Here is a 13,683-nt window from a genome sequence, read left to right on the forward strand (position 1 = left end):
GTGCTCAAAACAATGATCTGAAAACTTTAAATATTTAACTTAATTAAATATTTAAACTCCTTTAAATATTAACATGCAATATGATGTGTTGAAAAAATAACCTAATTATCAAGAAAAGATAATAGTAATTTATTCTTTAATCGTAAGTAAAAGTTTCAAGTTAAAAGAAGAAATAGACTACATAAAAGTTTACAGGTACAATGAATACTAATATATTCATTTTTTAGGTGAATAAAATAAACGCAGAGACTTTTAACACAAAATCATGTAGGACATTATTACTTGAGAAAATCCGGTTTGAAACAATTAAGGAAATTAGGGAATGATATCAGCTTAATGTTTCATGAAATATATTAAATTTAAGCCTAAACAAAGATTTTTTAATATGTCAAATAAATATATTTCCCCAAAAGCATTTTTTAAATGAAATATGCTTTTAAATTTATTCATGTATTTATACTTTTGAATATCGAAATTTACTAAAGAAAGTTGTATTATTTTGTTGTATTTATAGTTTTTTGTTCTAGGTGATATATTTGGGTTTAAAGAATTTATTACGTCTCGAATTACATCAAAGACTTCCAGGGATTTCATTTCACTAAGTAGTTTTTTGTGTTCTTTAATCCTTCATTACAACAGGAAAAAAATGCTATATATTCTTCTCTAGTTATCTTATTACAGTTACCGTGATTGTTATTATTATCATTATTATGATAAATTTTTATCGATGTCTCTCAAAAACAGATTTAATTAAATTAAGTCATCATGTGAAATACGATAACAGAATTTTAAATAATGACAACTGTCATATTTTCGGAAGTATAGAGAGAGCTCAAACTGTTAGTTATAAAGGTTTTAGCAAAAGAAATCACAAGGCAGTTTTAAACGAAGTACCCTGAGTAATGGTCACAGAAACTCATTGTTTATTTTTAATAAAATCTAATTGATCTATAAATTGTTGTTTAATTTTGGTATCTATGTTCCAACTGAATCACGTATCGCAGGATATTTTTACTTACTTTTTTAAAAATATAAAGAAAGGAAAATATTTTGTTTATAAATTGAACAAAATTCTTTATGAAATATTTATGATAAATCGTTTTTATTTTTTTTAATCAACGTTGTGAAGGACATTTCTTGATCCAGTGATTAATTTAGGTGTCAATTTGTTAGTAAAAGCAACATGCAATCGATCAAGTCAAATATTGTTCTCTCAGAAAAAAATAAATTTGCACATTACTGGGAAATTGTATTTAATAGATTTTATCTACCATTAATTTTCCACTTCGCCAGCAAATGGATTGCATACTTTGAACTCACACAGAGTTTAAACACATTTCATATTTATATTAATCAGTTATGTTGCAAAGTGTTTTCACAAGTTTTATATCATATCTTTGGATAAATATTTTTACAAGAGAATCTTACACACTGTTGACCAATACAGACTGCACACAGGATGTAAATAAATTATTAATCAAATAACGTTTTCTTATTAAATTAAGAGAGAAGTTATAATTTACTCTAATAAAAAAGCTGTAATTTATTTATTGATTACGGTTTTGCTTACTGAATACAGCGTGATCACCAAATTTAAATATCATATAGAACTAACTGATTTCAGTATGTATGAAAGGGAAACAAAAATTTAATTTGTAACAATTTTGTAATTTTGAAATTTAAATTTGTAAAAATTAATTTAATTTCAAGCCTGTCGGTTTGAAATGTTAATATATCGATATTTTACATACCTAATGACATATTCGACAAAACAGTTAAGTTGTTAAAATATTTAGGTATTAGAATGTGGACTCAAAATTCTAATACCTCGGTGATCACCATACATAAATTTCCTGTTGCCATCTATGTTACAAGAATTTAGCATTCAAATTAAAATTAAATGTACCCAAAGAGTTCTCTCAAAATGTATCAAGATATCTGGAGTTTTACTGTTAAGTTAGTGGTTCGCGAACCACAGTTTGGGCAAAGACTCACAACATTTGGGATGCCATGCAATAAAACAGCAAGCAATTGTTGAAAGTGGGGTATGAGCGTTTGACGAGGCGGATAACGAAAGGCTTGGATGCAAAAAAGAGTGGCGAATTAGTACTTTTAAAAAAGGCAAAAAAAAAAAAAAAAATTAAAAGAATCAAAATCAAGTTCTTGATATAATTACTCTATCTTCTCTTTGAAGTTAGAACTCCGCTTCCAGCCCTGTCGGCTTGACTACGGCGTCGAAAAAGTCGAAGAAAAAAACAAAAAAGCAAAAAGTGAGTCACTATTGCATTGTTTCTTTGGCTGCAGTCCAGCCAATCAAAAAAGACAAAAAATGGCTTTCCAAAAAAAACTACTATAATTTTTAATCGCGCAAAATGTCTCAAAAAATTCTATTTTCTTTCTTTTTTCCTTATATCTTTCTTTCTTTTTTTTTTTTTTCAAAACATTCACTCTGTTTTTAAGGAAGGGGGCCAGGTATGGTCGGGAAATAGGAAAGCGGGAAAATTTTGTCCTGAAGCGACACGTGCGACGGGTCTACGTCGAACCGATTATGTAGGGGGCTACTGTCAGAGAAACATGTTTACCTAAGAAACGCTGTTCTATTAAAAATTAGCATTAATAAATTTATAAATTGATTCCCTATGAAAGATTTCATGTGCGCAATTAAAAGGAGACTAAGAAATTCAATAAATTTAGAAGATAATTAAATAAAACAATATCCGAACAAAATATGAGCAATACTCATTGTCTGAAATTAAATTAAATGCAGTAGAATAAAGGACGACTTTACTTAAGTTATGAGCAGCTTAAAATGAAAAACTTTACTACTATACTCATTAGTCGTACATAAAGCAGTCTAAGAACCTAATTATTACAAGATTTCTTTTAAAGTGAAACATAAGGAGTAAACACATAGAAATATTTGCCGTTTCATACATATTTTCGACAAAAATTCTAAGCGCAAATATTTATTCGGTTGATCGCTGTTCTTAATTTGTGAAATAATTGATTATTTATTAAAATCATGAACATATTCATTTTTAATTTGTCTTATTTGAAAATTAGCACTTTTATTCTTTGAAATTGGTTTCAATATTCTGTGGTTATCCTTTTAAAAAAAGCCTATAAGAATTCCGAAAGCAAAACGTTCTTGATATAAAAAATGACTTTAAAATAACTTTATGATTTGAACTACATCTAATACATTCATTTATTCGTTAGAGATTTATTTGAATTCATCGCTACATTTCTTGGGATTCTTTTAATTTAACTATTATAGCGAGTCTGCTAAGTTTAAATTTTATTTAAACTTTACAGTCAAACTTGATTAAGATTACCGTTTTGGAACAATTAAGGTTTATTAGTAAATCAAAAATAAGACTTTATTAAAATTATAATTAGAAACAAACTGGAAATGGGATTTTAGAATTAAGTCGAAATAGTTTAAACGCAAGTTTATTATTACAGCAGCCATCACTGAATACATATTTCGTTTATCATAGTTTAAACTTACCATTTCGACTTTGGATAGCTTTAATGTCTTAATTTATTAATAAAATTTTAAATATAAATTTTTATCTAAATTGAGACTTAAAAGCTAAATGCTATATTTATAATATTAAAAGTTATGCCTTCAAAGGTAATAAAATATTATTAGCCCAAAGGGCTATTGATTTCGTTTTGGGATTTTGCGTTGATTCACTTTTCAAACTGTTGCCACCAAATATTACAGCCCTGTATTATATTTAAAGAAATTAAATAATGAAAAATCTGCATAAATTTATTTATGTTTCTGGCATTGTGATAAATCAACGGTACCTAGAGCCATCCAATTTTGAATAACGTAATCCTCCACAAAGTATGCGCATCATCATTTTTTCGGGTCATTTCGGACAACTGATACTTTGGAAGACTGCATAAATGGAATTGTCCCCTTCCCTGATCTTCCTCATCCAGCTACTTTAGAGCCCATAAATTTCTGCGAAGAGACTGCTGAAATGAGTTTTCATATGGTTTTCTTTACAGATGGCAGCACGATGAACAACAAGGTTGGCCTTGCATTTGTTCATTTTGAAGGCCATTCCGATGCTTGTCATTTTAGACACCGTATACGGAATGAATGCACAGTTTTTCAAGCAGAACATATGTGTATTTACCTTGCCGTCAGATGGATCAAGGATAATGGGACAGCATCCTCAAGGTATCTTATTTGTTTTGACTCTCTTTCTTCTCTTCACCTTTTGAACAGTATTACCAGCTGCGACAAATTAGTTATCGAAACCCTATTAACAGTCAGTTCGTTTAGAAGTAGAGGAATTGATATCTGCTTTGCTTATGTACGTGCTCATCACAATTTCTATGGAAATGAAAGAGCTGAATTCTTACCTAAAGATGCCTTAAATTTACCTATTGATATCAACATTAGCATTCCAAAGAGCTATTGGAAATCCTTTCATTATAAGAAGCTTTTAGCTAAGGGGAATGAGGAATATATTTCATCTTGTAATGCTGAGGCCACCAAAAAGTTGTTTCCTTCTGTTTTACCATAGACTGCATTCCGAGTTTTTCCTCTCTATTAATTTTAAAGTTTCTCAGTTTTTATCTGGTCACCGTAAATTTGCAAGTTACCTGTTTCGTTTTAATCTAAGATCAAACAATTTATGTGAATGTTTAAAAAGAGTACCTCAGGTTGTGAAACATTTGATTTTCTCATGCCCTATATTTGATGGCCCTAGATTATGCTTGCAGAACGATTTGAAAATGTTCGGAGTGACTTGGCAAGTGAACTTATCTGTTTTTGTGAAATTCAGACTGCTGTTCTCTGCTTTTGTTTGTTTTATTTATGCAAGCAACTTTTAACGCTTTAGTTAAATTACTTCTGTAAGCCCCGAGTTGTACATCTGTGGCGCACGGGAAGTTTGTATGCTTTCAAATTAAAAAAAATTTAAATTGAAAATTATTAAACTGAAAAAATATTACAATTTAGATTTCAATACGGCGGATTTTTGAATTTCATTTTTTAAACTGTGCGAATGTTTAATGTATTTATTAATTAGATTTTCTGCTTAAAATTAAGGATTAAAGCAGGTAATTTTTCAATAATTTTATTAAGATTGAGAAATATTCATTTTGCATTATTTCGGATGTTTTTGAATACTTTATTCATTACTTAATCAGTTTCATAATACCGTATTGTATACATAGAAAGATATTGTTCTTTTCTTTTGAGATGCAAAGTGTTCCATTAAAATTAGAAAGAACTGAAAGTATTTACAACTGTAATTTTTATAAGGATAAAAGTTATAATATTTAACTTACAAATTTCCAGTTCTTATAAAAGAAATTCCTCATCATTTAGTCTGAATCATAGTAAATTTTGAAATATCTGTTATACATTCTACAATAAAATTAATTTTTACATTAAGTAATGTAAAAAATATTTGTCTTTAGTTATTTTTTCCTCGTTATTGCTGTGTTATTTATTTTATATTTTTTTCGTCATCATTTCTATATAAAAATTTTGCGCAAATGGAGAAGAATTTTTGAAAAAAAATGAAGCTATTCCTAATTAGGAAAAGAGTCTTAAAATGATCTTCAATCTTCACACAAACATAGATGTGAATGTATTATATAATAAAGTTAACTTTTCATACTCAAGAGATAGTTACGAAACATCTAAATCAGAATATCAATATTTAATTATATCAGTTCACTATTGCGGGAATCACATTATATCCTTTTCAAAACTATAATTTAATTTTATGTATATCATTTTATACTTTATGAAACAGATATTTAAAATTTTAAATACCGCAGCAAAGCCTTATCTTACCCAAAAAGTAAACGCATGTATTAGACCTTTCAGCAATGGACAACGTCTGGTATGAGAAGCTCATTCAGATAGGTCTTAAGTTTGAAGTCATCCTTCTCCTAATCGTTTTCCTCAGAAATACGATTTTCTCAGGTATGGGAGATGTCTCCTAAAAACTATTACCATTCAGGTAGGGGTCTGGCAAGGTATGGTACTCGGATCCATTATCTATTTATTGCATGCCCAATGTTCTAGCATTCAAAGACACAATAACTGTCTGGTTACCTGCTATGAGGAGGATGTAAGAGAAACGTGAAATCACTGAAATGCATTAAGTTGCGCGTCAATTTCAATGCCTGTAAATCAAAACTCCTTCTCATCAAGCGTAAAGGCCCGTTTCCACTACTGCGTTAACAAAAAGAAACATGCCAGCCGAGTCCTTACCTCTTTTGGTGAAAACAACTCCCAAAGTCCTATCTAGGTGTAAAGTTCAGCTACATCCTCATATGGATTCAACACATCAAAGCTGACTATTGGCAAAATAAGTAGGTATCATCATACGGCTGAAACTACTCCTAGGCAAAACTTTTCCACTGGACGTGAGACGGAAAACTTGTTTTTCACTGATTCGACCCATTCTTTCGACGTATCTTCAGCTTAGTGCGTTACTTCAGCTAAACATATTAAAAAACTAAACTTGTCAAAACAAGATACTTCGCTCCTTCACAGATATTCCTTGGTTTTTGAGAAACTCTGGACTGCATAAAGACATGTATGTGCAAATAATTCTTTCAAATTTCCGCGATAACTCTGTAAACTTTCACAAAGTAAATTACTTCTAATGCTTCGATTATAGTTCTACCAAAGAACTACGCATTTAGACCTTTTTTCACAGACCTATTCTCCTCAGAGAACAGCTTTGCGATTCTTGATCTTCTCACTGTAACTGTCACACTTACGAATCTATAACATTGCTTATACCTGGATTCTTTCTTTCCCTTTGTAACCAGTCGGTTCATTTGAGAAATCTCTTGACGTACTTTTCATGTGATGCGTAACTTTGGATTGGTTGCGGGTGCAAGAAAAAACGTCTTTTTATTCCCAAGAAATATCGCAGTACTTAGGAAAATATGTTTGAAAATTAAGTAACGGTGCTGTTGTCAGAGTGAAAAATTAAGTAATGACGCTTTTGCCAGCGTTTTAGAGAATTTTATTTTAAATAATTTGTTTAAAATGCAATGAAATTGATATTTAAATTTTATTTCTTAAAATACTATTCTTGAAAACAAAAATTGTTTTGTTTTATATTTAATTTCTAAATTTGAATTAAGTGACTATTAATCAGGTATATGTGGAATATATAAATTATAAAAATTCAGGTGAAGTTTAAAATAATTATCGGTTTTTTCCAAAACCTTTCATTATGTCACAAATGATTTTTAAATACACATTTTTTTTTTCTGAATTTGAAATTTGTTTTTGTGCGTTTTCGATTTACTCAATGCTTTATGGTAAAAAATATGTCGGGAAACACGTTAGAGTCGGGAAACACGTTAAAACAGTGTTAAATAGGTTACTTTGTTTTTGAAAATTTGCCTTTAACTCTTTTTGTGGCAATGGGCTGAAACTTACAAAAATGATTTTAGAGCTCCTTTTAAAATTAAAGTGAAAAGACGTAAAGAATAAACTCAATGGACATTTTGTTTTTTGTTAGGAATGGACAGAAAATGGATCACCCAAATAAAATAAGTGAGAAAAATAACGCATTCTACTTTTTCAAAATATGATAAATGTGTTTTCACTATTATTATGTTAATTTCTTTTATTACAGATTTTCACTGTTGTTAAGATTTCTCACTAAAAAAGCTAAAGATTTTTCTCTTCCTGATAAGTAGAATTTTATAAATAATTACATTATTTGCATATTACGTTTTAGTTGCTTCAAAATTCTATTAGTATGATTTTGATTGCTCATTTAAATGCAAACTGTAGTACAACATTTTATTTCCTTATGAATTTCTGATTTTCCTCAGTGGCTTTACAAATTGACATTAACTAAAACCTGGAAGGTTTTATATTGAGGTTTAAGTCTAATGCAGATAACTTACTTTTCAAAAATATTGAATTCAAAGAAAATTAAATTCTTAAACAGCAATACATAAGTGAAATTATTTTTCACAAATTTACTTCCAGAATTGATACAATTCATTAATCTTTATGTATAATTTCAAACACTGGAAAATTGAATATTTTGTGAATGTAAATGACCATGCATGACCATTTTGAGCTCATAAAATTTTGTCAAGAATTTTTGCTAAATAATAAAAAAGATGCGATCATTCGGCAGACGTAGACAAACATCAGTCGCAGGAAACCAGCACTTTTAATAAAAGGCTTCAAACGTGATGCTTTAAAAACTTAAATAAGTTTAGGACGTTCTAATCAAAATGCTGGGTGGAAGGGGAATGTTTCGAACATTCCGGACATTGAGAAACAGGTTGGTTAAGAGAGACACAATGATTCAAAACATGCTGTAAGGTCAAGGGAAAAGGGTATATTGAAGTTCTTAGACAATGGATGGATTTTACTTCTGGGACAGAGGAGAATAAAAATATTAAGTGAACGAGAGAAAGTTAACATAAAGAAATAAAATGTTTCTGATATAGCAGAGATTTTTCTTAGTTTCAGATTGATGTAACATATATTAAGAAAAGTCAAACATATTTCGAAATTGAGGTATTTTTGAATTACATTTATTCGCAAATTTACATAAAAATTTAAAGACTGATATTTATAAAGCATTAAAAAATTCTTAAACTTTAACTTGCTTAAATATAAATTTCAATATGTTTTAAAGGATTCAGACAAAATATCTATATCATTCTTAGCATTTCCTCTAATGAAACATATTTAGTGTAAGAACTTTATACAATAACAAAATCAACTCTTTTATGTATTAAACCGAAATCGCTTAACAATAGCCTTAATTTTTCAGATTTAAATTTAAGAATCAAGAGTACAGCCATAAATGTTTCTGTTTGAAAATTATTGTGACTGAAAAAAAATTAGAATTCAATAAGAAAAATCTCTGTTGCATGGCTTAAAATAAAAAAGTGGAAAAATTTTTTTTAAACTTAATGAAAAGATTTTCCCAAATATCCGCAATATCAATACTGGGTGAGGTTTCATAACCATTTGTTTGGATCTTTAGCAATAGTTCAGTTAAGGAATAAAAAAAAGGAAGAAATACTTTCGTTATTACATGAAGCTGCACAGAATTACAGAATTCACTTTTTGTGTGCATATACACAGATGCATCAGTATTTTTATAAACAGTGGTATGAATTAAGTTGCTCCTTAAATCTGTATTGGAAAAATACTTGTTTTTTAAATTGCCACTCTTAATAATCCCGTGAATATCCTGTCTGATTTCTGCCACATATTATTATTAAACCTAGGATCCAGTAATGATCAAGGAAATTTTAATTATTGTAATTATTAATAAATTATAATTTAATGAAGTTATAATATAAATTATAATTTAATGAAATTATAATTTAATGAAATAATTAATGAATTATACATGAAGGCAGTAGTGGCAATAGTATTGATCTAGTCAGAATTTCCCTTCGTTTAGGCTACATAATTCTACAGAATTTTAAATTCAGTCAAAGATGGGCACAAAATAACAAACATCAGAATAGGCTCTAAAAATTCAATATTTATTCAGTATGCGTTATATCGATCACATTTGGGTGAATTTCATCTAATTCCTTTGTTAAAATATAGACTATATTGGATTGCTATAATAACTGCAGTTTTTATATATGTCTATAATAGTTGAAAATTTGTTCTTTTTACTCCTATTGAGGCCATGCTACTTTGTGAAAGCAAAACATCTTTCGCAATTTGAGTTTAACATTTTCAGCGCTAAGTACCCATACTTCTAAAAATACATTCATTATGGACTCTAAACATACGTATGGCTTCCCAAAAAATCTTTTGTTATGAGCTACCAATCTTTAGATGTGTTCATAATCAGCCATTCAGTATGTGCGAGAATTTAACTAACACATGATGCACTTATTTTGAGAAAGTGGGCTTCCACAGAAAAAGCCTATATTAAATAACCGAGTACCGAAAGGATTAAAATACTTGTTTTAAAATGAAAATTTTAAAGAAATGTCCTAACTTATTTATAATTCGCAATAAAATTTTATTTCGTAATAGAGTAATAAGGAAAAATTTTTAAAATGAAAAAAAAAATTATGTCCCTCTTATATCAATATACTTTTCAAATATATTACTATTAATGATGCTAATAATTATTGATAATATTGAGTAAAGAGTGAGTATTTGCTTTATCCAAATACTACTTCCAAAATATATTTCATCATATGCTGTATTTTAAAAGAGTGAGGATTGTGTTTATACAAGAAATTTTATTGAGTTTATTTAGCTTGAATTACCGTTGAAGGAAACAATTTATTAAGAAAATTTTAAGACTGAGAAGGTTTCATAAAAATGGTTTAAGCTGTACCCTATAATATTATAACAATAATTTTTTTTAATTTTTAGGATTTCGTACTTAAAACGTTTTTAAAGGAATCTTTAAAACTATTAAATACGTAAAATTTTCTGAAAATCTTAAAAATGTTAAAAAAATGTACGAGTCAACGTAAAATTTATGTTATTATGTTACGTATGCTCATATCTGTCCAAAATAATTAAGGAGTAAACGTGCAGCAAACGTGATTAGCAAATGCGAAGTAACATTGCTATTATTGATCTTGCTGATTAACATGCACGGGAAATGATTATACTCTAAATGTTTTAGAATTTTTTTTTTGAAATTCTGAGAATTTACTCTAAAATTTTCTGATTAATATAAAAAACATTTATTCCTGTTAATTGCATTTCACAAAACATTACATACAGAAATATTTTTTTAAAGTTCATTATTATTTTATAATTAAGTACATATTGTCGGTTTCAAGCAAATTGCAATTATTCGCTTTTTTTCAGAACAACTTAACACCAAAAATGCATATTAATGAAGGAATGAAGAAAAATTGAAATTTAAATTTAACGCATACATTTGTTACATTTTATGTATATACATTGGCGGTTATACATATTTAAAGCGATTCTGATGAAAGATATAAAGAGAACTAATCTGTTCCGAAAGAAAAGCTGGAAACAACTTTTAATTAAAAAAATAAAACATGTTTTAGTGTAATTAATTGTCTGCTTTAAAAAGGGCACGTGTATACGTGTTTCGAGCTGAAGGCCATGCTTTTTCTTTTCCCGAAGAGAAGCATTTTTATTCTATACTTGAAAGATTATGTGAAAATATTTCTAAGTAATAAATAAATATTTATAATACAGGAAAAACTTTTTACTATAAAAAATGAATTATTTTGCATATAGAAATTAAATTAATCACAATAAAGAGGTAATTCGTATGATTCATGGTAGAAGGAAAACCCATTGGCTTCTCTCCAAAGAAAGTATGCTTTTTTACATCTATTTCAAATGTAAAACCAAAAAGAAAATCCATCGATTCACAAAGCAATCGCATTGTTTTTAAATAGTTATGTGTCAATAACATGTAAAATAATAAAAAAATTAAGCTGTTAAAAATATGATGAGCATTGTCTTACGTGTAAGTATGTGGCTGAAGGCAAAACTTTTATAACATTTATTTTCGATTTTTTATCAAAATCATTTAGCTAGATATATATACGAGGTGTGGCACAAAAAAAAAAAAAAAAAAAAAAACGAGTCCGGTCCAATAAATTATTGTACTTACAGAATCAGTTCTCCGTGACATTATCATCTTCAAAGTAGTTCCCTTCAACATTCACACACTTCTGCATTCGGTATTGCCATTGCTGGTAATAGTTCTGGAACGAGGTTTTTGGAAGGCTCTTCAGGAGATTCTCCTTTTTTACCTGAATCTCTTCAACTGAGGTAAAATGGCTTCCCTTCAAACAAGATTTAACTTTAGGAAATAAAAAAAAGTCGCATGGAGCCAAAACAGGTGAATAAGGAGGATGCCCCATCACAGTAATGTTTTTGCTGGTCAGAAACTGCTTGATAGATAGGGCCATGTGAGCGGGTGCTTTGTCCTGGTCCATCCATCACTCCACAACTGTGGCTTTTTCCCCCTAATTTTTTCACGAAGTCTTTTTAGTACTTCAGTGTAGTAGTGTTGATTAACAATCTGACCAATGAGAACCCAATCAATCATTACAATTCCATTAATGTCGAAGAAGACAGTTAACATTGTCTTGAGAATTTTGATTTTGATATGCGTGCTTTGTCCCTAAATCCTGAAAACCGCTTATGCCGTTCAAACAACCTGCACAAGACAAAGTTTCAGCTCCATAAGCCTCAGTTAACATTTGAAATGTTTCCGTAGATAATTTCTTAAGTTTCACAAGAAACGTGATGTTGATTCGCTGTTCGGTTTTTACATTAGACATTTTTTTCCGGCAGAACGCAGTTGCACATGCTCATTCAATGACGCAGTACCCCCACTTGATGTGATCGGTTAAGTCAAAACTGGCCGCATGGACAGAGACATGTGGGATGAAGTCACCAAAGCAGTTGTTGCCAACTCTTTTTTCAAGCTACACAGTCTCATTTTCTTGTGTCTCACCTTGTATATATATTTATGTGTGCGATGGTGTGTGTAAGTATGTATATATATTTAAATAACTGTATTAAAAACGATCGATCAAACATTTGCTATAAAAATGATTTATTACGGAAAAAGAGGGACACAACAGAAATGAAATAAGGGCTTAGAGATTAATTTCAAGAATTAAAAAAATCTTAAATAGATATATGATTGTTGATGATTTTTATATAACGGAAAAATAAAGGTCAGGAAAATGGAAAGAATTCAACCCTACTATACTTACTCAACTATTATATTTAAATAAAAATATTTCATACGCTAGGTTCTAAAATATTTCCTGCATTGGTTGAAATAAATACACTAGCTTTTCTGGAAGTTTTCTGAATGAAAAGAAATTACAGTCAGGATACTTCAATATCCAGAAGTGTTTGCAATTAGCAAAACAAGTTCAGTGGTTTGAAATTATTCATTCATTTATGCATTCTCAAACTTTCTTTACGAACACTGTATAAATTGAAAGCAAATATTTACGAAAAGTATTGAGCTGAATATTCGGTGATGATTTGCTATAAGGAAATATCGCATTACCTAAAACGTGCTATCGGAGTGTAAGTGGTTCTAGATGAAGGCACCTGAATTAAAAATGCTGTAAATCGTCACTTGGATTTGGTCTTGTCCGAATCCTGACAAGAGTACAGTTGATTTCTCATGTTTCCAGCTCCGTAAGGCTTAAATTAATCGTACTGTGCCATTAGCAGAAAATCAAGAATAAAGTTCGACTGAAGATAAAATGTTTGATTCAAAAATTAATTATGTATGTGAGGTATGTTTAATTTTATGTTCAATTATCTGTTCTGCACTTTTCATCTTTAGCATTTCTACCTCATGTAAGTTCAGCCACTCATGAAAAGGCAAAGGTATGTATAAATAACTAACTAAATAAAAAGGAGTAATAACGAAATGCGAATATGGCTTAATAGTTTTATAGTTACGTGACAGGTAAGAATCGGTTAGACGATATCGGTCTGAAAGGCTGCATGATCCTTTTCTGTCTTCCGTATCCCCCCCGGGGGTTGACTCAGGCGAATGCCTGGGAAGTACTGGTTAGGATCTGTACCTAGGCATTCTCAAACACGGGGGTATATAATTTGACTTCACAGGACTAGAGCCCGAGTATTGTACTCAGGTTGGTTCAGGCTTGGCAGGGACCGTACTGGTACTGTCGTGT

The 13,683-nt window shown here is 29.6% G+C and overlaps 2 protein-coding genes across 10 annotated transcripts in view; one reads left to right on the plus strand and one right to left on the minus strand.

The window, feature by feature from the left end:
• The window catches only part of LOC118191423 (GDP-fucose protein O-fucosyltransferase 3-like), a 143,799-nt gene that overhangs the window by 106,497 nt on the left and 23,619 nt on the right, over positions 1-13,683 (plus strand). Inside the window, exon 9 of one of the 2 annotated variants that reach the window (XR_015039684.1) lies at positions 528-609. The exons of the other annotated variant lie outside the window; for it this stretch is intronic. The gene's annotated coding sequence lies outside the window, so the exon portion shown is untranslated. Of the gene's footprint in view, positions 1-527; positions 610-13,683 lie in introns of those variants that run through there. 2 annotated transcript variants of the gene reach the window in all.
• The window catches only part of LOC118191457 (coiled-coil domain-containing protein AGAP005037-like), a 769,544-nt gene that overhangs the window by 39,072 nt on the left and 716,789 nt on the right, over positions 1-13,683 (minus strand). For 6 of the 8 annotated variants that reach the window (XM_085811562.1, XM_085811561.1, XM_085811559.1 and 3 more), the window contains one exon: positions 2,177-2,226. The exons of the other annotated variants lie outside the window; for them this stretch is intronic. In XM_085811562.1, coding sequence (XP_085667688.1) covers positions 2,177-2,226 — 50 coding nt within the window. The remainder of the gene's footprint in view (positions 1-2,176; positions 2,227-13,683) is intronic. 8 annotated transcript variants of the gene reach the window in all.

This window comes from Stegodyphus dumicola, chromosome 2 (assembly GCF_044657685.1).
Source record: "Stegodyphus dumicola isolate Sdum_Otavi_A_Nest chromosome 2, ASM4465768v1".
NCBI classification, from domain to species: domain Eukaryota; kingdom Metazoa; phylum Arthropoda; class Arachnida; order Araneae; family Eresidae; genus Stegodyphus; species Stegodyphus dumicola.